We start from the raw sequence: 25,749 nt of genomic DNA, 5'->3' as shown, positions 1-25,749 counted from the left end.
AGAGAGGAATCATACCCCACCCCTTCATTGCACACTTGAGAAATACAAAACTTACCTTGGTGAGATGGGCCAACACCTCAAGGCCAACAGCGACGTCTTTGTCTTCGAGCATGTGTGCTAGAATATTTATGCGGTGGCTCTCCTCTTCTGAAACATTTAGATCTCAAACAATATCACTGCATGTGAGGACTACCTTAAGGTTAGGGTCCTTGTGGAGTGAGACCTCCCTCTTTAGGGTGCAAGCTGCGTCAAGCAACCACAAGAGCCACCACGAGGTAGGCCGGGTTCCAAAGTCAGTTAGGGCAGGTTATGCAATGTTATCAAACTGCATAATATACTTCTCCATTATGGGTCCTCTCTTTGAGGATTGAAAATATACAACATCTAATTTGGAGTCTGGATAAGAAAATTATGACTTTGGAAAGATTCATCCAACAAAAGTCGGTTAGGACAGTTCTGAAACTAGTTAGTCCAGTTTTCATAGACAAATCAAGTTTGAAGTTGCATCTTAACATGGTTTGTAATAGGTTTCGAACTCCTATGGGACCTGTAAATACATGGGAATCCAGGACTAATGAGGTATCCAATAACAAACCAATATACTATTTACCTCTTTTGCCTAATTTTTGCCAAAACCATGTTGTTGCTCCTCTCTTGATCTAATGACCAAGATGGTGCCCTAGGCTTGCTACTCATCCTAGGGCAACCCGCCCAACGTCCTTGCCTTGCCTCCCACCTGGGCGAGAGCTTTGTAAATTTAGTTATTCTTCGACACATAAGCGTGATAGTTATCCTTTGCCAGTTTGCTTGCAAATTTAGTTGCACTTCACCACAAAAGTGTAATAGTTAACCACCTAGACAAAATCTAGGAAACTTGGCTAGGCCATGCTGCAAATTAGCTAGTGTTCTAGCCTGTTGTGGGACCAATCTTTGCATCAACAAACCTTAACTGAGTTAAACCTAGAATTTAAGAAACATATAGTCATTTTTTTAAAAAAAAACTGCTTCGACGCCGTTTTTGAACATGTACAATTGATTATACCATTGATTAGCAAAAATCTTAGGTATTCAATGTATACTCTTGAATACCCCTAGCCTCACTGGACCTTAATACATGTTTCCCACAATTATTAGATTCTAGGATAATATCTTGGAAGAAATAATGTTTGAAGTAGAATAGGTTAAGGTTTAATTTTCTGCTTTAAAAGTTAATCTCCGTTTGGGGCATGTGATCCTTTCAACCAAATGTCTTAGAAGGTGGAAATGTCTAGTTTCTCTTTCATAAACCATATCTAGTTTCCATCAAATATTTCTTTTTCTGAATTTTGACTTCTCATTTGTTTTCCTCCTGTAGTGTTTTCACTCTTTTTATTTTTCCAAACAACTTCTTGTACTTTTTTGCAAATTAATACACACTTCAATTTCTCAGTAACTACAAAAATATTATTTTCTGAAAATGTTTCCAAATAATCTTTGGTTTAGAACTTACCATTAACAAGTATTGTCCACTTTGGGGATGAGGTTGTACCCACGCAATGGAGCCCGTCCGGCCTTTGTTGCGGCCCAGCCGAAGGCCCGAAACCAGGCCAACTCAGTTCGCCATCGACACCAAGACATCATCAGAAAAGATCCCTCTCTTTTTCTCTAAAAGGAAACATGATGAATTTAAATGCCACTCCTTTTTACCTGTATCTATGAACTCCTTTTAGCCAGTGACAGTTGCTTGACTTGCTAGCTTTGCTAGCCGTTGGCATGTGTAGTGTAGTGTAGGAGCTCGATGCACCGTGCAAGATTTGCCTCCTGTATTTTGGTAGCACACAGACGCCGAACCTAGCTAGCTAGCACCCTGCAAGATTTGCCGATCGCCGGTGGCCGTATAGGGGAATCGCCGCAGACCATCTCTCGCAGTCGCAGCAAACGTATCTTGCTTGTTAGCATAAAGAAAGTGTCATTTCAGCTACTTTCATCATAGTATCAAAACAGCATCAGTAAGCATCATAAATCCGGCGTGTAAACGAACTGAGACACAGCACTCTGTGCCAAACCAGAGGTGCGTAAATCGCCACGTGATCCAAATTTGACTTTCAACGATCTGGTAGGTTTTGTCCTGCCGGCAACAGAAACAAAGACATGCATTGACAGCGCCATCTAATCTGCTGCTGCTGGTAGCCTTCCAGTCCACACAACAACAATCATTACTGAAAGAGCGCTGCTTCAGCTTCATTATTGTACAGTTTCGTCTTCCTCCAACCTGCTCTAGCTCTCCCTATCCCCGATCCTACAACTGTAGCGAGATTGTTAGTCTGAAAATTAGAGATCCCATGGCGATGGAGGAGGGTGCCATGGCGAAGGTGAAGCTGGTAGCGGCGGTGCTGGTGCTGGAGATGCTCATAGCGGGCTTCCACGTCGTGTCCAGGGCGGCGCTCGACATGGGCGTCAGCAAGATGGCGTTCCTCGTCTACAGAAACGGCTCGGCACTGCTTGTGATTGCTCCTGTTGCCTACTTCCTCGAGAAGTGAGTATATGTAAACTCTAGTACTCTACACAGGTTACTACTGGTGATTGATCTCCTAGTGCTCTAGAGAGTTACAATTAGAGAAGTTCATTTCAAAAGTGCTACTGAAATTTTGACTGTTGTTTTTGGACTTCCAGAACCAAAACTTTAGGAGCATGATGCATGCTACTCCTTTTGAGTACTAGTACTTTGGTAATTAGGTGTTTAACACTCGAATCTAAGTTTTGCAAAATTTTGGGTATTATTATCTCAGTCCCAAAAAAAGCAACTTACCTCTTTATTACAGGAAAGATAGGCCACCCCTGACGTTACGTTTGATGATTGACTTCTTCATGTTGGCTGCAGTGGGGTAATGTGTACAATAATTGCATTCATGTTTGATCATTTTAAGATCCTTGTGTACAATTTAGAGTTTTTAACTGCTCCTATAATCCGTGCAGGGTTACATTCACACAGGGGCTTTATATTCTTGGTTTGTACTACTTGTCACCAACTTATGTCTCTGTCATCCAAAACTCTGTCCCTGCAATCACATTTGTGATGGCTGCTGTTTTGAGGTAAATAGCAAATGTCATGTTTTATTTATTATGTAATTTGTAATTACAAATAATGGAAAATATGTTATCTAAAGCAAACTTTGATGGATATGAAATTAAAATGAGCAATTGTATATAGAATTTCCATGGTGTAGGGCCAAGGAGGCATAACAGTTAATGGTACAAGATCCATATGTATTTTCTTATTGTCTAGAACCTAATCTACTTGCCTGAGCTAGCTGGATCTGAAATCCCAAATCAGGGAAATTTGACCAGCTTAGCTATGTCTTTTTCAGATGTTCTCTAATATAATGTACCTTTCTATGCAATTAATATTATAATGATCATACTTGTTATGGTCGCTGTTATTGGAGATGATGATAATTAGAGTCTACCAAATTAAAATGCAGATATTTCTAATTATTGTGAGAATTTTTAGAGCTTATCTTTTTTCTAGAGCGTCTCATGAAAATTAACGTAGACACTCCGTCAAAGGCCTCTAGTTAGTAATATTGAGATTTGTTGTCTTCCTACACCCAGAATTGAACAGGTAAATATTAGAAGCAGACATGGGCTGGCAAAAATAGCAGGCACTGTGATTACCATAGCAGGGGCAACCATCATAACCCTCTACAAAGGGATGCCATTGACGACAACACATTCAGAGGGTACCCACAAATTGAAAGACATTAAACTTATCCTGAGTCCAAGATTTACCTGGATCGCAGGATGTCTCATCATGTTTGTGAATTGTCTCTGTTTGTCTGGATGGATGGTTCTGCAGGTTTGTTACTGCTATTTCGCCTTCTACTTAACTTCTTTTAGTGTTTGCCTATGTATTGGCATATTCATTTGCATTTTTATGCCCTTTATATTATCATTTCTACCAAATAATACAGATATCTAATGAGTGAGACTGGGTAACTCAAAACTTATCACAAAGGAAAACTGTTAGCAATGTACTATAGCCATTTCCCCACTATAACATAGAGACCAAAAAATGTTGTTTCTAGTAACTTACATAAATGTATGTGTCAATTTTAAATTTACGTCCACAGCATGATTCCTGGCTTTGTTATATGGGTTCATTGCCTGAAATTTTGTTGTTTTCTTACAATAAGTTTTCCTCCAAATTCTGTTTAGATTTTAAGTTCTCAACAACAAGTTTCTAGCGTACATAATTTGTATTCAGGACTCTTGTAACTTATTAACTTTTAACAGGTCCCAGTTTTGAAGAAATACCCAGCTAAGTTGTCATCTTTCACTATCACTTTGGCATTGGGGTTTATACAGCTTGTCGTTGTAGCACCATTTTTTGAGAGCAACATTGAAAGGTGGAAGATCCACTCTGGAGGCGAGCTTCTCACCATCTTATATGCTGTAATTATCTTTTCTAATAAGTTGATTATGTTGTGCATTTCCAATTATATCTTATTCAAGATCTTGTTAAGATCTTATTATCTAAATCAAAGTCATATCTTGTCGCTTTGTGTCGACACTTCTTAAAAGTGAAGTCTATATTGGTATTTAGCTTGAGGGCTTTGGGCAACAAATTTTAATCATTGAGTTTATAGAAGTAAACATGAACTGGAGAGGGTTTTATGAAGATTTTGTCATGCTAACTTTGGTGGATATGCTTCTGAAATCGGACTTACTATGTTTATTGGACTAAGAACATAAATGAACTTTAATATACTTGTTTATTTGCCTTCCAAAATATACTTGTTTATTTATGCTGTCAATATCTCAATCGACAACATGAGATTTCAGAAAGGTAAACATGGAAAGAAGCTTAGATATGTATGCGAGTGAATGTACAATAATGCCTTGCTTGTACTAATGAATGTAGGGTATTGTGGTACTTGGTATTGCCTGGTATATTATGATTTGGTGCATAAATAAGGGAGGGCCTCACTTCGTTTCTGTCTTCCAACCGTTGCAAACTGTGATGGTTGCTATCATGGCTTCTATTTTCCTTGGTGACAAACTCTACATTGGAGGGTAAGAAACACACACCATTAAAGTTGTGAGTTATGACAACAATACATGGCATGAAGCAGCAGCAGCAACAACAAATTGGTGTTCACTCACCAAATCTTCTGACAATTTTTATCCTGTTTTCTGATCATTTACAGAGTTATAGGTGCGGTGGTCATAGTTGCGGGTCTCTATTGTGTATTGTGGGCAAAAAGCAAGGAGACCAAAAGCGACAGCGACCTGCTTTCTGAAAGAAGCTTGGAACAGAATCTCCTTCATGAAGAAAATTACATTATGAGGGAAGATCTATAAGAATTTTTCTCCTACGAACTATGGTCGTATAGCAGGATGTGTAGGTGTGTGTTTATAGAGGCGAGTATACTTGTACCTACGACTGTTTCTACGCTGTGATTTGAAAGTAAAGTTGGAATATTAGTTTTGTTCCGTAATTTTAGCACAGTGGCCATTGGATAAGTGGTAGTAAGGTCTTGTTTAGTTCACCCTGAAATTTTAAAACTTTTCAAGATTCCCCGTCATATCAAATCTTGTGGCACATGCATGAAGCACTAAATATAAAAGAAAACAAAAACTAATTGTACAGTTTGTCTATAACTTACGAGACAAATCTTTTAAGCCTAGTTAGTTTATGATTGGACAATATTTAGCACAAACAAACGAAAATGCTACGGTACTAAAATCCAAAAAATTTTCGGAACTAAACAAGGCCTAAGTGGGTGTTGCTACACATATCTGCAGATAACTGATCGCCCATCTCTGGAGCCTGCAGGAGACAAGCGGGGTCCATGAAAGGTGCGCACAGAGACACACCGTGACGTACATGGGAATGGGAGTGTTGTGTTGGTGCCTGCTGCCCTGCACTGCACTACTACTACTACTGCAGTGAGAAAACAGGGGCGCCCCCAAAAACTGAGGGCCCTGAAACCATGATCGCTCTGCTTTCATCATCAGATAGAGAAAAGCATCTCCCTTTTATCTACTACAGTAGTATATACTAGTATATCTTTCCTGCTTTCCATGAACGCTCGATCCCTCAGCTTGTCACGTTTATTCACTTTGTTGGCTACGTGGAATCACACGAGGTGATCTGGTGATCAGGTGAGGCAGGGAAGAGATGGAGCCCTCGTCACTCACATGATCGCGCCCAACGCCACACATGGGTTTCGTTTCATTTCGCCCCGAAACCACGTCCGGCCCCCGTTGCCGCCCGCCGATTCCATCCCCTCCTTCTCCGGCGCCGGTCCCGCCTGCTGCCGCGCCGTGCATATAAATTCACGGCCTCCGCCTTCCTCTTCTTGCATTGCAACCCATCCGGCCATCTCTGAACACGTACTCCAGTCTGCTTTCTGTTCCTAACGAGTAGTATCTTGTTCTTCAATTCACGAACAAAAGTGATCAGCATGTCGACGGTGAGCCGCGCGTCCCTGGACCAGAAGCTTGCCCTCGCCAAGCGCTGCTCCCGAGGTACGTGTCACTGTTCACACAGCTGCTCAGTGCTCACACTCACTCTCACACACACACTAGAGAGTGATCTATTGCTGTAGTGTAACTGACGATCTCTCTCTCTCATGCTGCTCTTGTCTGCAGAGGCGACCCTCGCAGGAGCCAAGGCAGCAGCTGTAGCAACCGTCGCCTCCGCGATTCCCACTGTGAGTTCTCTTCTCATCACCAAACAACTCAAAACTCTAATTTTTTTCCCCCTGTAATCATAAGTGTTTGTTGTCCTAGCTGGCGAGCGTGAGGATGCTGCCATGGGCGAAGGCCAACATCAACCCCACCGGCCAGGCACTCATCATCTCCACAGGTACTAATAACTACTGCACACACTTCTCTGCATCTCCATCTTTTGCTTCTTCAACTGAACAGTGAACAAGTACATGTTTTCCAACATACAGTATATAATTACTCACTGAAAACTGATATGCTACACGTTTTGCCCTCAAACGACTATTGACGACTCATGCATGCATGCAGTTGCCGGGATGGCCTACTTCATCGCGGCGGACAAGAAGATCCTTTCGCTGGCGAGGCAGCACTCGTTCGAGAACGCACCAGAGCGCCTCAAGAACACCTCCTTCCAGGCCACCGGCCGTCCCCACCCGGCCTTCTTCAGGCCTTAAACCTCCAAATTATGCAAATTAATACTCTGTTATGATGTGCGCTGCTACATCTGTACTTCCATCTATATATATATATAGTAGCGTACTAGAGTCTACGTATATGTTAGTCGTCGCAATATAAGCAGGCCCCTGACTGCATTGCAGACCAGCAAGTAGTAGCTGCGAGCTTATTAGCGTAGCTTATGCACAGTGCCGTAATCTCTGCTGCTTTGAACATGCGTTCATGCTGTGTACGACTATATATATCGTCAGTGACATGTATCACAGTAATGAAACACTTCTACACCCCTTCTTTCCATCGCCTCATCTGGACTCTGAACTATCCATGCAACACCAAACTGATCAAAATGACTGAGCTGACAGTGGGAAAAAAAAATATCCCCTGTCATCAGGAGCCGTGAAGATTACTATCGTCATGCATGTAGTGCGAGACTGCGAGGTTTTGGAGTTGACAAGTTGAGCATAGGCCTTGTTTAGTTTCCAAAACATTTTGCAAAATTTTTCAGATTCCCTGTCACATCAAATCTTTAGACGTATGCATGGAGTATTAGATATAGACGAAAATAAAAACTAATTACACAGTTTGGTCGAAATTGACGAGACGGATCTTTTGAGCCTAGTTAGCTCATGATTAGACAATATTTATCAAATACAAACGAAAGTGTTACTATTCCTATTTTGCAAAATGTTTTGGAACTAAACAAGGCCATAATCTTGCTGCTAGTAGGGCCTTGTTTAGTTTCTAAAAAATTTTGCAAAATTTTTCAGATTCACCATCATATCGAATCTTTAGACGTATGCATGGAGTATTAAATATAGATAAAAATAAAAACTAATTGTTTTGTCGGAATTGACGAGACGAATCTTTTGAGTCTAATTAGTCCATAATTGGACAATATTTGTCAAATACAAACAAAAATGCTACTATTTCTATTTTGTAAAAAATTTTGGAAGTAAACAATGTCTAGGTATGTGCGCCCCGTTTGTTTTGGTTTCACACACAGGATGGACTTCAAAGTCCCAAAATATATTCTACAAGTTGAGTAAAAAGGCGGCAGTTTGCTCTTTGCCGCTGACGGTTTTGATTGAACAATCCAGCGGTCGGTCTTTCATTCCAGCAATAATGCACGTATACATAAAATATATATGACACAGACTTGCACATAAATATAATACATATGAATCGTCGAATTGCAGCGAACAGTAGCCGTACGCATGCACGTTATAGAGTACTACGTGTGCAGTTTAAATATACGTACATAAGAAAGGTACAGTACTACTATACTTGAGAATTTTTTTTTGAGAGGTGCTTTCCATGCTTGCCACGTGGTAGAAAGGTACAGTACTATACGTGTGCTCACAAGTCACCAAGTCACAACGGCATTACTGTTGCAACCATGGCCATGGGTCTGCCGTCTGCTGTATAATGTTTAGATCCGAAATGTTTTTGGATTCGTTTTTATTTGACAAATATTATTTAATTATAGAGTAACTAGGTTTAAAAGATTTGTCTTACGATTTACAGACAAATTATGTAATTAATTTTTGTTTTTATCTGTATTTAATGCCCTATACATATGCCGTAAGATTTGATGTGATAAAAAATCTTAAAAAACTTTTAGTTTTTGGATGAACTAAACAAAGACTTAATTAAACGTGCAGTCCGATGAGTTGATCTGATCCAATTGTCGGCGAATTGATCCAGCATCGGGAGGCTAACTTTAGGCCTTGGAACTAGTTCAAAAAAGTATCAAAATTTTGCAAGATTTTTTGTTACATCGAATCTTATGATACATACGTGGAATATTAAATATAAATAAAAAATAATTAATTGTACTTTGTCTGTAGTTTGTAAGCACTTTTATTTTTATTTAAAAAACATTATCCAAACATAGAGTAACTAGACTTAAAAGATTCATCTTGTGATTTATATACAAACTGTACAATTATTTTTTGTTTTCATCTATATTTAATGTTTCATACATGTGTTATAAGACTCGATGTGGTGGAGAATTTTTAAAAAAAATAAGTTTTTGGATGGGCCTTAACAAGGTATATTATTTCCTTGTCTCGTCAGACAGTAACCGGCATGCTGCTAGTCTGGACAGTAGCAGTATCTCTACTCTGTAGCTAGCATTCGTTACGGCTACGATGAGACGCCACGTGTTGTGTACACCGTGTGGATCACGCACGCTGGTCGGTGCTTTCAGTCCATCCTACACCTTTTTTTCATTACCATCTCAGACTGAATGTGCATTCGTCTCTGTCGGCTCTTATCTGTGAGAGGAACCGATGAGCTGCCGTGACCATGAGTCCCTCTAATAATAATAATTATTATTATTATTTTCTGAATCCCAGCACAAAACGAAACGCACGCCCATTTCAGTAGGATTTGGTCGAAGGCACTAAAATTCCTAAATATGACTAAAATCTCGGTGATAAACTAACTCAGTCCATGAGCCATCAAGTACAAAACTGAAGAAAAGGAGCTGGAGGTCTCTGCAGTTACGTACATCGTCGATAATATGTATGTAAGCGCTTGCATACTCTCACCTTAAACCCAGCGACGACTACTAGTGTTGTGTACACGCAAGCAGTGACAGCAGGTTGACTTGTTGACCGTTGAAATGTGTCCGAACTCCAAGCACCGTGTGTCGATGATCTTACAGTGTTTGCATGGCTCCTTGTTTTCACTTTTGATGCTAAACCTAGCACTAGCATCCATGACCTAACAAGATTTTGCCTCTGTTTCCAACTCTTAAGCTAAAACCACGTGCCAGCTAGTGTGGTTCGTTCTGGCACCGTGAAAACAATACTGGGCCTTGTTTAGTTGACAAAAATTTTGGATTTTGGGTACCGTAACACTTTCGTTTGTTTGTGACAAATATTATCCAATTATAGACTAATTAGGATCAAAAGATTCATCTCGCGATTTATAGGTAAACTGTGTAACTAGTTTTTATTTTTATCTAAATTTAATACTCCATGCATGTACCGCAAAAACTGGGAATTTTGAAACTTTTTGGGAACGCGTCATCCAGTGAGAGAAAAAAAAAAATCTACAAACAAACTATCCACGGCAGTGTGGCGCAACGAAAGCATGACTATTAGCATGAAAAACTGTCTCATATTTTTTTTATAAGGCCGTGTTTAGTTCAAGTAGAAAAAAAAATTTAGGACACTGTAGCACTTTCGTTTGTCTGTGGTAATTATTGTCTAACTACGGACTAGCTCAAAATATTTGTCTCGTAAATTTCGATCAAACTGTGCAATTAGTTTTTATTTTCGTCTATATTTAATACTCCACATATGTGTCCGAAGATTCGTTGTGACGTAGAATTTTAAAAAAATTTGAATTTTGGGTGGAAGTAAACAAGACCTAAGTATATTGCATCCTTACTACTCATTTTTTATAAGAAAAAAATATATAACTATTATTCTTGTACCACCTAGCCCACCGACACTTGGCCCCGTGCACAGTCAGTTTTTTCTTTTTTTTTTACACTACTACTAGTTCGGTAGCACACAGATGCATACCCACAGCGTGCGTGCGCCAGGCAGTGGCCAACAACGGCCAAAAGCCCAAAACTACTGGCTGTGTCACGTACTAGATTCCTTTGTTTTTTCTCTCCCTCAGCGGCAGCTGGTGGCGAAACACCGAAACGGCAGGAGGCACCGGCAAAAAAATGGTGGGCTGAGGACCGGAGGCGCGGATCCCGACGACGACCCACGCCTGGTGCCCGGTGCCTCTGCTGCCACCATCTCCAACGACCCGCCACGCTACTGGTGGGATACCACTGGAAAGCATGGCCCCAGGGATGGAATCCCCCACGACACGTCGGTCCCCGGGCTGGGCTCTCTCGTCGGCAATGCCTTTTTGCCCCCCGAAACCGAAACCACGTCCGGCACGCCGGTTCCATCTCCCTCCTCGCCCACCGGCCACCGCCGATCGTTTGCCATCCGCGCCCCCTGCTGCCGATGCGGCGAATCAGCTGCGGCCGGCCTACTATAAATCCATGGCCTCCCCTGCCCTCTTCCAGAAACCAGCCGTGCTCTGCTCACTTCTCTGTAGTCTCTCTCTCTCTCTCTCTCTCTCTGAGCCCAGTGCTGCGCATCAGACTCTCACGAGCCTCACGAACAGGATCAAGAAACCACCACCATGTCGACGGTGAGCCGTGCGTCCCTCGACCAGAAGCTTGCCCTCGCCAAACGCTGCTCCCGAGGTAACACATACGAACGCTGATCCGATCATCACCTAGCTGGCTATACTAGTACACTACTGTCTTCAGATTCAGATGATGGATGTCTGCTTTCCTTACTTATTAGCCGTTCTAGCTGAAATGCTTTATACTACTGATGCCTGATGCTTGAGAACATGTGTGGTCTGATATACATGCAGAGGCGACCATGGCAGGGTTTAAGGCAGCAGCTGTAGCAACCGTCGCCTCTGCAGTTCCCACCGTGAGTATCGTTCAGTTCGTTCATCTATTTCAGCATCGCCATATACCATCCGTAAAAGCTGTACTACGTATCTAACCATTTCGAGATCCATGACCTTTGTTTTGTTGTTCAGCTGGCGAGCGTGAGGATGCTGCCATGGGCGAAGGCCAACATCAACCCCACCGGACAGGCACTCATCATCTCCACGGTTGCCGGGATGGCCTACTTCATCGCCGCCGACAAGAAGATCCTGTCGCTGGCGAGACGGCACTCGTTCGAGAACGCACCGGAGCACCTCAAGAACACCTCTTACCAGGGCACCGGCAGGCCACACCCGGCCTTCTTCAGGCCTTGATTGAGGATAAACAAAGCAAACCATGCAAGATTATTTGTTCTACTGTTGTATGTGTAGTAATCCAGCTATTTCATGCAATAATCAGGCCCCTGCAATGCAGACCAGCAGGTAGGTAGCTTGCTCTGCGAGCTAATTAGCATAGCTTAGCTTCTGTATTATCTGCCGTAGGGTGGTTGCAGTCTGCGGTGAACATGCATGGATTATATCCATGCTGTGTAGTGTGTACTAGCTATAGCTACATACTATTGTCTGTAACATCTTTTATCGCCATCAAGGAAAATATGAAATACTAGCCCTTATTGGCATGGTGTACTTTGTGCATATGCTTCATAAAACTCAATCGAATAAAATGAAATCAGTTGAAAAAAAGGGTTTTCCTACAGGCAGACGAGTACGAATGAAAACTCCCTAATGCTACAGACCGAGTGAACTAAACATGACACCAACGGACTCTGAGTGAAAAAAATTTCTGTCATCAGATTCAGGAGCCGGTGAAGATATACTATCGTACATGTCGTCGGAATTTACAAGTTGAGCATATATATATAAATCTTTGCCGGCACAGGTGCAGTCTCCCAGTCATAATTTACTAATTACTACCACCCACCACCACCACACTCCCTAAAAGCTAGCGGTTCCACGCAGGACGGGCTACAAGTCTGCAAAGCAAGATGCATATGCTGATGCAAAAAGGCGGCGGTTTGCTCCGTGCCGCTGACGGTTTTCAACAATCCAGTTGCGGTGGATCGTTTTGGTTTCTTTTGCCCCCTCCTTTTTTTTTATCAATTCCATCAATCATCCATGTCCGTATGTCACAAACTGACACTCTGACAGTATCTACTGAATACTACACCACTCGTATACTAGTACTCCGACATACGAGTCGTCGAATTGCACGATCGAACAGTAGCCGTACGCGCGTACATGCCTTACTGTCAGTGTCAAGCATGGGCGTATAACAAAACTGAATATATCAGTATCAGTGTTGGAGACCTAGCCCCATTTAGTTCGGTAAACTTTAACTCATATCACATTGAATATTTGGACACATGCATGAAGTATTAAATATAGATAAAAAATAAATAATTGCACAACTTGCATGTAATTTGCGAAACAAATCTTTTAAGCCTAATTAATCTATGATTAGATATCTATTTATCAAATAAAACAAAAATATTATTATATCTTTTTAACTTTAACAACTCTAACCAAACAGTCCCTAGATGGATCTGCCTGCCCCATGCTTCACACCGAAACATGATTTTATCATGCACGAAAGATTATAGACAAATTTTGCCTCAGGACATCCAACTACAATGAAATTGATGCTACTGTGATCAACAAGTCTTTCAGCAAGCAGTTGTGATTGGTTTTCAATGTGCAGAATGATAGTTGATTTGCTTGAGATGCATGGGGTAATTGATGCTAGTAGAGTAGGATGGTTGTTTGTTTTGGTGACACTGAGCTAGGAAAAGAAGGAATAGCTAATTGATGTCGTTCCACGAAGCTATGGCTATACTGAGAAATTTGCTATTATAACATTCCAATCGTGTGGGCTTCGCTATAATAGGATTTGTAACATCGGCTTTGTAAAAATAACTCCCGAAACATTGACAGTTTGCTATTATGACATTTGATCATTGAATTCAACGTATTCTAATCAAATCTTGAACCAAATTTAAATACTTTCAGATATTGGTCATAATGCCCTTCAGGTAATGGATCGATCCCTGCCCAACCGTTTACGTCGCCTGTTTCACGTAACCCTCCATCGCGACTCCTCACGCGCCGCCCTCCATCGCGACTCCTGACGCGCCGGCCGTAGACCGAGCCTCTGCCCACCGGCCGCCGTCCACGGCCCGCCGGCCGCCGGCCTCTGCCCTCCTTCCTTTCTTCCCGCGTTTCATCATGGATGAAGACCCTCTGGAAGCCCTAGACGGAGCCCTACTTGTGGTGGCGCCCGGTCCGGTTGCTGGGCTTTGCAAAAATAGCACAGCTTTATCTCAACTTTAATTATGATCTGGTGATTATTTCGCTCCACACCCGCAGAACGGCACCCAGAGCCTCGCGAACACGGCAGCCTTCGTCCCAGACGTAGCACGTAGCAGCTTTGTCTCAACGGTAATTATGGTCTGGTTGCGAGAAGCCGTCGTCCCAGACGTAGCACGTAGCAGCTTGCCGGCCGGGTAGCGAGCAGCAAGAAGTGTCGGAGTGTTTCGGTCTCTTTCGGATGCATGAACAAGAAAAGACGGCAGCAGCTGGCCAGGCGCAGCAGGCGAGGCTCTGTTAATTAGCCCCTAGGGGCAATATGGCCATTAATTAAAAATATTTCGAGTTTGGAAGAGATTTAAGTACAAAATGTTCAAATTAAGTCTCAAATGTTATAATAGCAAAGCATTAACGATTCAGAAGTCATTTTAGCTAAGCAAATGTTTAGAGTCATATTATAGCGAAACCCATACGATTGGAGTCCTATAATCACAAATTCCTCGGCTATACTGGTCACAAGTTTTCTAAAATTCTTAGAATAACAGAAAAACTTGATTGGTCAAAGGCGAAAAGAACAGGCAAGATGAGATAGATCTCCCTCCTTATTGAGGTCCCTTTTTCTTTGGTTGATGTACCTCAATTGATCGATCGTCCTTGATGGTCTGCTCTTTCTTGCATTGTACACTGGCATATATATAAACAAGATCCACACAACCGATCAAGTTGCATAAGCGTACCACTAGGAGTATATATATGATCACCATAAGCTACGAGAAGTTTGTGCTACTCAATCATGGGTGAATGTTGGAGGCCGGAATACTTCCTGTGCTACAACAATAACCAATGGAATGCCAATACACCGCATATGCCAATACTCATGCAATTTAGAGAACCTCAAGGAATAAAAAAAAACAATCACAAAACATTGACAACACTATCTAAGACTCAAAAGATTCGTCTCGCAAATTATTCTCTAGCTGTGTTTTTAGTTTCGTAAATTGTCTATTTAATACTTCATGCATGTGTCCAAACATTCGATGTGATATGCGGTAAAGTTTACCACCTCTAACCAAACAGGGCTTTAGTGGCATATATATTAATTATAGTACAGGCTATGACAAGTTCAGTTCAACAATGTCGTCAGCCTTGTTTAGTTCCACCCAAAAACCAAAAACTATTCAATATTCCTCGTCACATCGAATCTTGCGGCACATGTATAGAGCATTAAATATAAATAAAAACAATAATTAATTGCACAGTTTATTTGTAATTTGACGAATCTTTTGAGTCTAGTTAGTCCATGATTGGACAATAATTACTAAATACAAACAAAAATACTACTGTGGACCAAAAAAATTTCGTGTAGACAAGGCCTTAGTGGCATATGAATATTATAGTACAGGCTATGACAAGTTCAGTTCAACAGCGTCTTGGTTGCTTGTGCCTAAGGAGAAAAAAGGAAGACACATAGATCAAAACTGAATCAATCACAAACCTTTAGAATCCACTTCAAAGCAGACTCCCAAGCAGGTTGCAGTTAACACCCAAAACAACGCTATCTTAAAACTACATTAAAATTGCTATGATTCAACCTCACAGTAACAACAAAGACTTACCTCCAAGTCATCTTAAATTACTTACCCTGTACAACTAAATTTAAGCACATTTTTTTCACCATGTACAGTATCAACCAAGTTGAATACATCCAGGATTATGACATCTACATTGTAGACTAAATTGCCAAAAGTTCCGCCATTGAAATAGGATATGAAGCTCCAATCACACAAAGGAACTTTATCATTGTGCTTATTATGAACTGATACACAGAGCATTACAAAACAAATAATCAGAATCAGAAGGTGAAAAAATAGAAATAGGTCGTATCCCTTTAAATTTTAAAACAAAATCAAGGAACTCTGTGCAGGTTGCAGAAAGAACAGAAACCAGAGTCAATTTATTTATTGTTATATGCAGCAAGTTTTGCTCAGGAAAGTGAAAGCTAGTAGATGGATTCCATCCTAGACAGCTTGTTCTAGTAGGGAGGCAGGATTCTTCCTTGTAAATTTGAAAAGTTATTGCTCTATTGATATCAATCAAGCTACAGCTTCCTCTCTAGCTTCGGCCGATCGCGGCTCTGTCCTGCTGCCTAAGCCTCTCGCCTTCGCGGCAAAGATAGTCATTGAATTTCTCCTGCCAACATGTTAAACAACACGTCAGAATAAAATCTTGATTCCTTAAGAAGAACAATGCATAGCAAGAAATATCTATTCCACACAGCATCTATAAAATAGCTGACTTCAGCTTGGATAAGTTGGTAGCCACGGGAACCTGACCACGTTACTAAATACTACTTTCTCCATCCCAAATTGTAAGTCAATCTTGGAAAGTCAAAGCATTTCAAGTTTGACCAAAATTATACAAAAAATTACAAAGTTTTGTGGCATCAAATAGATATACTATGAAATATAATTAATAAAGAACTTAATAATACTTAGTTGATATCATAAATGTTATTATCCTACCATATAAATTTGGTCAAACTTGAGATGTTTTGACTCTCCAACGCCTTGTTCGTTTGGGATGGAGGGAGTAACATACTGGGCAATGGCAACCTAAAATTACATAGCTTCCTCGATAGACCTAACCTAACCACAGAAATCTGACCCTGCAGACAACAGAGTCCATCACACCCAAAGTCTGCCCCAAATCTATATGCATCGCTGGATATTCATACCCAGTCCCCAAATCCAAATCCACACCAAGTGGGTAGGGTATGGGTAAAAAAAAACTTTATCCATTGGGTAACAGGTATACCCACTGGTAAAAGGGTATGAGGAGGGGATCACTCTTGTCTAGCCTTACCCAACCCCAAATTTTTCTTCACGAGGGCGAGTGAGAGACGCCAGCGGTGGCTCAGTACTCAGAGGTCAGCAAAGAAGATAGCAGAAACCGTCAAGGCGGTGACAGCAAGTATCGAGTTTCCACTGCCTCACAGTGGAACACCCCTTCAAAGGTAAATCCACTCCCCCATCTATCCCAATCAAATCATGTTATTCCCAAGCTTCTTCAACTTGCAGACAATTGCAGCTGGTGGGATTCGGCCCAACGGAGCATGCGGCGGTCACGCACTGCCTTGTCGCCATGGTGATGATTCTAGGAAGAGGAGTGCCTGGCACCAGAGCTGGCCGGTTAATCAATTGTTTATGTTTAGTGATTCAGTCTACCAGTGGCAAAGCTTGGAACTAAAGCCAACAGGGGCCAATCATTAATGAACAAGGTTAACATTTACTAACATTTATCAAGGGAAATGGCAGCAACTAATGGAGTTTATTGAAGGTTAGGGGTGCCCGTGGCCTCTATTGGCCTGCGTGAAGCTCTGCCACTGCAGTCTACTCATTCATTTTCTTGACAGTCGTCTACTCATCCAATCCATGGGCTTCCATACTATCCAATGAATTTGGGCAAAATGGGCATGGGTACAGTTGGGGGAGGATGGGGAACGGGGATCAACCAGATAGGAGGTTTGGGCTAGACCACGCTTGGATTTGTCCAAACCCTACCCATCGACAGGTCTACTGGCCAAATCTAGGGTTCGTAATGGTCACCACCAATCAAACGAACGAGCAGCTGAAACAAACACCGCATACGGTGTTCCAGGGAGGGAAGGGAATCGAGGGCGTTACCTTGCCGCCGAAGAGGAAGATGCCGGCGAGGCCGGCGGTGGCGACACCGCCCCAGATGACGACCGTCGACGAGAGCAGCGACCAGTTGCGGTAGATCATCTTCGCCTCTCTTTCACTCTCCCGACCCTTGGCCTCGCCTCGCTACGGCGCGTGCAGTGCAGGTGCGGCTGCCCTCCTCGATGGAGCTGGAATGCTGGAAGCTGGATGGAGAAGAAGGGGAAGCAGAGGAGGAGGGCAGGTAAACCAAGGAAGGAAAGAGGCCTAAACGTGTGAGGCCCATCACTACAGCCCATGCCATGATCGAGCAAAGCCTCAGTGGCCCGCCCCGTCGGGTGATCCGGTCCGGCTCGGCTCCCGTCACCATCACCTGATCGATCTCGATGGATCGCGCGCGCCGTTACCATGCATCAAGCTGAGTGTCAAGCATGTTTCAGAGTACTGCCCCATCCAACTTGTGCAAGAAGAAGCAGCCTGAACGAACGTACTACGATCGCCATCGCCCATTGGGTGATGTGTAAACTACGCGTGCACACGTGGATCACGCTGCTCGATGCTTCTTCATCCATCTCCATCCTGCTTTGCCTTTTCCTGTGAAAGCACGCGTACGTGGTTACCACCGTACCATCTCAAGGGCTCAGGCTGAATGCACATGCGTTTCTGTAGGTTGTATAATAAAAATGCACGGCCGCACTTTACTTGAGGTCTCCTTTCGTCGGGGGATGCATGCATACAGTACAGATACAGCCCGCCGGAGCGCCGGTGGTTTTCGGAGAATCCGAGCCGCCGGCGCCGCTGATCGGAGTGGAAGACGGAGGAGACCAAGGAAGAAAGAAACCAAACACAAACACGGCTGACCTCGCAGAAGCAAAAGCAGCTGCCTCAGATCATGCAGCTAAGGCCCAGTTTTATTTCCAGGCCTGTGAATCCATATAAAATGCTGTTGGGCGCAGCCCATTAAGAGATGACTTACCTCTCCCTACGTGGCCAGTCAAAGGCCTAACAGCCTCCCGCCGCAAGCCCAACCAACCAACCCGTCCGTGATCGCCAGGTGCTGCGTGGCCCGGTGCTCGCCGTCGCCGGGCCGCCGCCGCGTGTTGTCCTGGCGTGAGCCCGTGACCCCTACAACTTAGGCCTTGTTTAAGGGGGCACTGCTCCACTTTTTCAGCTCCACTTCACGTCTTTTTAGCTATAAACGGTTTCAGCTCCACGCACTCAGTTCGAGAAAAAATGATGGAGTTGTGACAACACCTAAAGAGATACTCCATAAACTCCAGTTTTTTGTGAAGCTGCTCCACGGTAGAGTTTGTGGAGCAGTCCCAAACACCCCCTTAGTCGTGGCTGTGGGGGGATAGACCCCTATACCCTTACGGCTAGACTTGGGCCAGGAGGCTTGGCCCATTACGAGACGAGTTCAAGGCTTGATCCGACAGCCTGGAGTTTCGCGCAAGGAAGCAAGATGTGGAGATCAAGCAGGATTCTAGTCGGTTAGAATAGGAATTGATATCGAACTATCTATGATAATTGTAACCGACTAGGATTAGTTTCCAGATCTGTAACCCTGCCCTTCAGACTATATAAGGAGAGGCAAGGGACCCCCCTAGGACATACGATTCTCTCAACACAATCCAATACAACCAGACGCAGGACGTAGGTATTACGCCAACTCGGCGGCCGAACCTGGATAAAAAGCTTGTCCGTGTCTTGCGTCACCATCGAGTTCGTAGTTTGCGCACCGTCTATCGATAAACTACTACCGTGGGTATACCCCAAGGTAGACTGCCGACCAGCTTTCGTCGACAGTGGCGCGCCAGGTAGGGGGTGTGCGTACAGCTCTCCCGACGAACGAGATGGTCATCATCCCCGACTTCGTGGCCATGGCGGGCGACTTCACGTTTACCATTAGCTTCAACAGCTTCACCGCCACGACCACGGAGGAGGTGTAGATCCGATCTGCGCCAACCACTTCTTCATCGACGTCGGCGGCGGCTTCAACCACGCTGGCTACGACTCCAACTACTCCAGCAACGTCTCCGACCACGCCGACAACGCGTCACCCGCTTCTCTGCTACAAAGGGAGGCAGATCGACGACACCGACCTGCTCAGGCTATCGACCAAGTTGTTTGGCCTACTTGCTCTGACCACGAGTCGCAATAATAATCGCCGCAAAGAACGGCGCTACGACAGCCGCGACCACCATCACGACAACAAGTCAAGCAACTCTCCCGACCAGACTTTCGTCCAAAGATAAGTACAATTCTAATATTTCATTTGTTTTTTGGAATAATATTATTAATATTATTATTCTTCAAAACAACTTTTTTAGCCGACTAGTTTTTTCTCCTACACGAGTTTTCCAGAGCCGGTACTGTCTCCGACTCCTCCCTACACGTGCACGAGATCCGCCCTCTGCGTTCCGGGTGGTCGGCAGTAGCTCTCTGACGTGGCTGACAATCCTACGCGTGCCTAGGTTCCGCACCTCATGCTGATTGTTGGCTAGACCAGAGCTGGTACAAGCTCTAGGATGAATTAACTACTCGTGCTAATTTTATAACAAAAAATCTAAAACTTATCTTAGTACTGATTTTGTATCTAAAGGTTATTTATACATCATGTACTACCAATTCTTTATATTTTTTTTCAGGAGTTTGGCCCAGTCGACAAGCTACGCTTGGAGACTCGTCGACTATTCCCTACGCTGTGCCCGGGGACTGCTCCGACCACCGAGCACGTTTACGTTCCCAACCACGCTCGGGGACTTGTCGACTACTCTCTATGCTGTGCTCGAAGACTGTGCCGACCACCGAGCACGTTTACGTTCCCAACCACGCTCGGGGACTTGTCCACCGGTCCCTACGCCGTGCTCGGGGACTGTGCCGATCACCGAGTACTATACGCTCGGGGACTGTTCGACCAGCTCACCAATTTGAGAGTTTTGGGACTGTACCGACCACCGAGCACTATACGCTCGGGGACTGGTCGACCAGCCCACCAATTTGAGAGTTTTGGGACTGTACCGACCACCGAGCACTATACGCTCGGGGACTGGTCGACCAGCCCACCAATTTGAGAATTCGGGGACTGTACCGACCACCGAGCGTTATATGCTCGGGGACTGGTCGATTAGTCTATTCAATTGCAGACGGACTGGTAAATTCAATTTTTTAGACCTTGCTACAAGGCTCATACTTCGCCTTCCAGCAAGCTCGGGGACTACATCGGTACGATGCATCTGGCGATGCATCTCAGTTTCAGAATTTCTTTGAGGACTTTTCTTTTGACCCTGGCACCACGTGCCTACGTCACCTACTACCAGGCTCGGGGACTAAGTGGGCACACTTCACCTTGCGGTGAATATGCTTGCTTTTTTTAGATCCATGCTTTTCAGAAAAGTAAAGTGGGCACACTTCACCAAGAAAGAAATCTTTTTTAATTTAGAGCACCATGCATTCTTCAAACAACCTGCTTCTTCGATGTCAATGTTGATCAACTGTTTTTTGAGTTGGTCAAAATACTGTTGCAACTGTTTGGACGACTTTCCTGCTTATTGAAGACGTCAAGCCTCACTGATCGAAGAAGCTCAAGACGGCGTGTTACATCACAATACATGGTGCTCGGGGACTAGCTGTGGGGGGATAGACCCCTATATCCTTACGGCTAGACTTGGGCCAGGAGGCTTGGCCCATTACGAGACGAGTTCAAGGCTTGATCCGACAGCCTGGAGTTTCGCGCAAGGAAGCAAGATGTGGAGATCAAGCAGGATTCTAGTCGGTTAGAATAGGAATTGATATCGAACTATCTATGACAATTGTAACCGACTAGGATTAATTTCCAGATCTGTAACCCTGCCCTTCAGACTATATAAGGAGAGGCAAGGGACCCCCCTAGGACATACGATTCTCTCAACACAATCCAATACAACCAGACGCAGGACGTAGGTATTACGCCAACTCGGCGGCCGAACCTGGATAAAAAGCTTGTCCGTGTCTTGCGTCACCATCGAGTTCGTAGTTTGCGCACCGTCTACCGATAAACTACTACCGTGGGTATACCCCAAGGTAGACTGCCGACCGTCTACTGAAAAGTTTTTTTAGCATTTTCATTTATATTTAATAGTTATTGTCCGATCGTAGACTAACTGTACTTAGAAGATTCGTCTCATAAATTACAAATAACAAATTCATCTCACAAATTAAAAACAAATTATATAATTAATTATTTTTTCTATTTATATTTAGTCGTCAAAAATATCCAAGATGGGAGCATGGGCTCTTATGGACATATATTCATGCAATTACAGCTAGATCACACGAGTTCATAACGAATCACTACTCATTGGTCGTATTTTTTCAGCAAAAGGACAACACGTCTTCCTCTCAATTAACATAAGTTAGATTTCAGCGAAGCGAATAGGCACCCTCGACAATGTTTTTCTCTCACCAACTATTAGTGTGGTAACTCATTAGTTGATAAAGATATGGTAATAAATGTTAATTGTTTATATACTACAATTTTGACCTACCATCCAATCACCTATTAGTTGGTGGATCCAAGCAACCCAGGTACTATTACCTATGAGTAGCTAATAAGTTGGTAGATTTTTAGCTATTATTACTGTAGCTAGCCAGTGAATCCAACACATGATCGTAATCACATCACAGCTGGGCCGGGGACTAGTGCTTTTGACTTTTTGTCCTCTGCCTTGAAGGAGCAATTAAACTGGTCCTAATCCGGCAACGCAAATCATGAAAAACAAACAAAAGCGCGGCAACAGGGTCCCCGAAGTGCGCGCCGGTGCGAGCCGAGCAGTAAGCCAGTAACCGTCGAGAGAAGGACACACGGTGAAGGACGACGACGACCTGGACCGCAGCTGTTCCGCTCCGAGGCTCACAGCTCACCTCCGGCGGCTTTCAACGTGCTCTCCCTCTCGCTCGAGGTAGTACAAGCCTACTCCAACAAGTCATCTGCCCTTCTTTTTTTTTTTCTCACGCTTTTGCTTCTTCTCCCTCCCGTCATCTTCTCCCCGCTCTCCGCATCGTGCGCGTTGAGCTATGCCTGTCGCCGGGTCAACCGCACTACCATTTCAACCCCACCCCCCCTCTGCCCTGTTGTCCTTGGCCTGTTCAACCACGACAGCAACAACCAGCTAGCTACTGCGTGCGTGCTGCCGCACACCACACCTCCTCCATTTGCCTAATCGCCGTATATATTTCTTTCTCACGACCTCACCTCGAGCATCCGGCCTGGTGGAGACAGGAGAGGGAAGGGAGAGAGGAGAGGGAGGCCATGAAGTCGAACCGGAACCTGTCAAGGGCGGAGGGGAGGAGGCTGGGGAATGTGGCACTCATCGCCTTCATGCTCGGATCCCTCCTGCTGCTCTCCCTCATCAGGGCCAAGTTCTCCCCGATTGGTACGCTGATTAGATTGCCATGGCGTTTGTTTGCCGCCGCCGGCTTCTTCTTCTTCTTCTTCTTCTTCTTGATTCATTCGCTTATCTGAGCTGTGCCGGTTGGGATGCGCAGGTAAAACAGGGGACGCCATCAAAGCAGAGGAGCAGCAGGCAATGGCGAAAGACAGCGTCGAGATGGCGAACGCGCATGACGCTGCAGCTGCAGCCGGTAATTCTTCCGACTAGTTCCTCTCGCGTTTGCGTTTCTACCTGAATTTAAGAAACCGCGTGATTCAGTCCAAGATTGCTGCAAATCCAGAAATCCTTTTTCCCATTCCTGCCGTACAGTTCGGGATCAAGATTTCTTGGCAGCTTCTTGAAATCTGGGGCGGAAGAACGCATACGCGTCGTCCAGGGAATCACGCTGTATAGGAAGCAGATCCCGAGAATTTGAGCTGATTTTTGCTCTGTCTGTCTGTCTGTCTATCTGTCGCAGAGGAGGAAGGCGAGGAGACTCGGTCCAACCCCACCGACTCCAACTCTGGCAGCGGCAGCGGCGGCGGCGGCGTGAGCGGCACGGCCATTGTGGTCGGCGACGACCACACCGAGAGGGCGAGCAAAAGCAAGCCGGTGTGCTACGAGTCGAGCCGGCGGTCGGACACCTGCGAGGCGGCCGGCGACGTGCGCGTGGTGGGGCGTGCCCAGACGGTGCTGGTGAGCCCTCTGGAGCGGGAGTGGAAGGTGAAGCCTTACTGCCGGAAGCACGACGCGTTCGCGCTGTCCCACGTCAAGGAGTGGACGCTCCGTCCGGTGGGAAGCGACGACGCGCCGCGGTGCACGGTGAACAGCTCGGCGACGGCGTTCGTGCTGTCGACGGGCGGGTTCACGGGCAACCTGTTCCACGACTACACGGACGTGCTGATCCCGGCGTTCATCACGGCGCGGCGGTACGCCGGCGACGTGCAGCTGCTGGTGAGCAGCTACAAGCCGTGGTGGACCACCAAGTACCTGCAGGTGCTGCAGCAGCTGAGCCGGCACGAGGTGGTGGACGCGGACGCGGACGCCGAGGTCCGCTGCTACCCGCGCGTCGTGGTAGGCCCGACGTTCCACCGCGAGCTAGGCGTGGACGCGTCCTCCTCGTCGCCGTCCATGCCGGAGTTCCGCGCGATGCTGCGGGACGCGTTCGGGCTAGAGCGCGCGGCGGCGGCGCCGAGCGGGGACCGGTGGGACATCCGCCGGCGCCCGCGCCTCCTCATCATCTCGCGGAGGACCTCGCGGCGGCTGCTGAACGAGCGCGCCATGGCGGACATGGCGACGAGCCTGGGGTTCGACGTGCGGACGGGGGACCCGGAGGTGAGCACGGACGTGGGGCGGTTCGCGCGGCTGGTGAACTCGGCGGACGTGATGGTGGGCGTGCACGGCGACGGGCTCACCAACATGGTGTTCCTCCCCGCCGGCGCCGTGCTGGTGCAGGTGGTGCCGTACGGCGGGCTGGAGTGGCTGGCGCGCGGCACGTTCCGGGAGCCCGCGGAAGGGATGGAGGTGCACTACCTCGAGTACGTGGTGCAGAAGGACGAGACGACGCTGAGCGAGGAGTACGGCGAGGACGATCCGGTGATCAGAGACCCCGCCGCCATCCATAAGCAGGGGTGGGACGCGCTCAAGGCCGTGTACCTCGACAAGCAGAACGTCCGGCCGCACCTCGGCAGGCTCAAGAACACCTTCGTGCAGGCGCTCAAGCTGCTGCCCCATGGACGGCAGGTCGCCGACGACTGAGTAGTTTGGACAGGTCTCTGTCGTCGTTCGCGTACACCGTGTTCATGTTGTTTAGTACCTTGGTTTAACTACCTTCATCATCAGCTGGAAAATGGATGGGTTTAATTTATACCCTAGGTAGGTAGATTAGGCAGATGGTTAGGTTCGTTTTTAATGATGTTGCTGATGGTAGATCATCATCAAGTGGTAATTAATCTGTTTTTTTGGTCATTTTTCTTGTGCCCCTTTGCCTTTGCCCTGTAAACACGACACAATGCAAGGTTGAGTTGGTTGCGACTTGTGTGTAGAGATGGTGGAAGCACATTGAAAGAGGTGTATTTAGGTCTTATTTGGATGGAGGTGTCGGAAAGCCGCTAGGTTGGTTTAAGTATGTATTTGATTTTAGACATCTGGAGTAAGGATGGATTGTGGTAGAGGTCCGAGTGTCGAAAAGTCGCTTGGTGTTTAGTTCCCACCAAAAACCAAAAAGTTTTTAAGATTCCCCATCACATCGAATCTTGCGGCACATGCATGAAGTATTAAATATAAACGGAAACAAAAACTAATTACACACTGTAAATCACGAGACGAATCTTTTGATCCTAGTTAGTCCATGATTGAACAATATTTACCACAAATAAACGAAAGTGCTATAGTAGCGAAATCCAAAAACATTTCACATCTAAACAAAGAGGCCTTAGGCAACCGTTAGATTTTAGATGTCATGGATTGCGCGAGAGGTTTGAGATCCAAAGAGACCCTGTTTTGGCCGCTCTATTTTGTTTGGCCTCTTGGTATGCTGGCGTTGTTGGTTTGAGCGGCAACTAGCACAAAATGTTGTGCTGTACGCAATAAGAATGGTGCGGCCAGATTCCGTGGGAGCTTTGTGCAAGAACAAAGCACAATGTGAGATTCTGTCAATTGTTCAGCGTCGTATGTATAGTTCTGTTAACAGATGGAAGCTGGATCGTGGG

At 45.1% G+C, this 25,749-nt stretch overlaps 4 protein-coding genes across 4 annotated transcripts; all 4 read left to right on the top strand.

Moving 5' to 3' along the window:
- LOC110430721 (auxin-induced protein 5NG4-like) lies at positions 2,169-5,528 on the top strand. Its single transcript, XM_021448581.1, has 7 exons — positions 2,169-2,515; positions 2,802-2,864; positions 2,956-3,072; positions 3,592-3,835; positions 4,273-4,431; positions 4,901-5,052; positions 5,187-5,528. Exons 1-7 carry the CDS (start codon positions 2,322-2,324, stop codon positions 5,338-5,340), a joined length of 1,083 nt encoding a protein of 360 aa, XP_021304256.1. The 5' UTR covers positions 2,169-2,321; the 3' UTR covers positions 5,341-5,528.
- On the top strand, positions 6,228-7,464 carry LOC8068433 (early nodulin-93). Its single transcript, XM_002437758.2, has 4 exons — positions 6,228-6,510; positions 6,634-6,695; positions 6,775-6,850; positions 7,021-7,464. Exons 1-4 carry the CDS (start codon positions 6,447-6,449, stop codon positions 7,164-7,166), a joined length of 348 nt encoding a protein of 115 aa, XP_002437803.1. The 5' UTR covers positions 6,228-6,446; the 3' UTR covers positions 7,167-7,464.
- LOC8070712 (early nodulin-93) lies at positions 11,192-12,282 on the top strand. Its single transcript, XM_002437757.2, has 3 exons — positions 11,192-11,389; positions 11,566-11,627; positions 11,740-12,282. Exons 1-3 carry the CDS (start codon positions 11,326-11,328, stop codon positions 11,959-11,961), a joined length of 348 nt encoding a protein of 115 aa, XP_002437802.1. The 5' UTR covers positions 11,192-11,325; the 3' UTR covers positions 11,962-12,282.
- On the top strand, positions 22,605-25,072 carry LOC8068431 (protein O-linked-mannose beta-1,4-N-acetylglucosaminyltransferase 2). Its single transcript, XM_002437756.2, has 3 exons — positions 22,605-23,041; positions 23,154-23,249; positions 23,517-25,072. The coding sequence occupies exons 1-3, from the start codon at positions 22,918-22,920 to the stop codon at positions 24,794-24,796; spliced, it is 1,500 nt and encodes a 499-aa protein (XP_002437801.1). The 5' UTR covers positions 22,605-22,917; the 3' UTR covers positions 24,797-25,072.

Source organism: Sorghum bicolor, chromosome 10 (assembly GCF_000003195.3).
Source record: "Sorghum bicolor cultivar BTx623 chromosome 10, Sorghum_bicolor_NCBIv3, whole genome shotgun sequence".
Taxonomy (NCBI): Eukaryota; Viridiplantae; Streptophyta; class Magnoliopsida; order Poales; family Poaceae; genus Sorghum; species Sorghum bicolor.
Note: the sequence above shows the minus strand (reverse complement) of the source record. Positions and strands in the feature narration are given on the sequence as shown.

Bases quoted from the DNA above. Each gene is read 5' to 3' on its own strand.
- LOC110430721 (XM_021448581.1), top strand. From the start codon at position 2,322: ATGGCGATGGAGGAGGGTGCCATGGCGAAGGTGAAGCTGGTAGCGGCG. The intron at 2,516-2,801 runs GTGAGTATATGT...TCTTTATTACAG, and splicing joins GTTGCCTACTTCCTCGAGAA to GAAAGATAGGCCACCCCTGA. The intron at 3,073-3,591 runs GTAAATAGCAAA...TCCTACACCCAG, and splicing joins GTGATGGCTGCTGTTTTGAG to AATTGAACAGGTAAATATTA.
- LOC8068433 (XM_002437758.2), top strand. From the start codon at position 6,447: ATGTCGACGGTGAGCCGCGCGTCCCTGGACCAGAAGCTTGCCCTCGCC. The intron at 6,511-6,633 runs GTACGTGTCACT...TCTTGTCTGCAG, and splicing joins CGCCAAGCGCTGCTCCCGAG to AGGCGACCCTCGCAGGAGCC. The intron at 6,696-6,774 runs GTGAGTTCTCTT...TTGTTGTCCTAG, and splicing joins TCGCCTCCGCGATTCCCACT to CTGGCGAGCGTGAGGATGCT.
- LOC8070712 (XM_002437757.2), top strand. From the start codon at position 11,326: ATGTCGACGGTGAGCCGTGCGTCCCTCGACCAGAAGCTTGCCCTCGCC. The intron at 11,390-11,565 runs GTAACACATACG...ATATACATGCAG, and splicing joins CGCCAAACGCTGCTCCCGAG to AGGCGACCATGGCAGGGTTT. The intron at 11,628-11,739 runs GTGAGTATCGTT...TTTGTTGTTCAG, and splicing joins TCGCCTCTGCAGTTCCCACC to CTGGCGAGCGTGAGGATGCT.
- LOC8068431 (XM_002437756.2), top strand. From the start codon at position 22,918: ATGAAGTCGAACCGGAACCTGTCAAGGGCGGAGGGGAGGAGGCTGGGG. The intron at 23,042-23,153 runs GTACGCTGATTA...TGGGATGCGCAG, and splicing joins GGCCAAGTTCTCCCCGATTG to GTAAAACAGGGGACGCCATC. The intron at 23,250-23,516 runs GTAATTCTTCCG...TATCTGTCGCAG, and splicing joins TGACGCTGCAGCTGCAGCCG to AGGAGGAAGGCGAGGAGACT.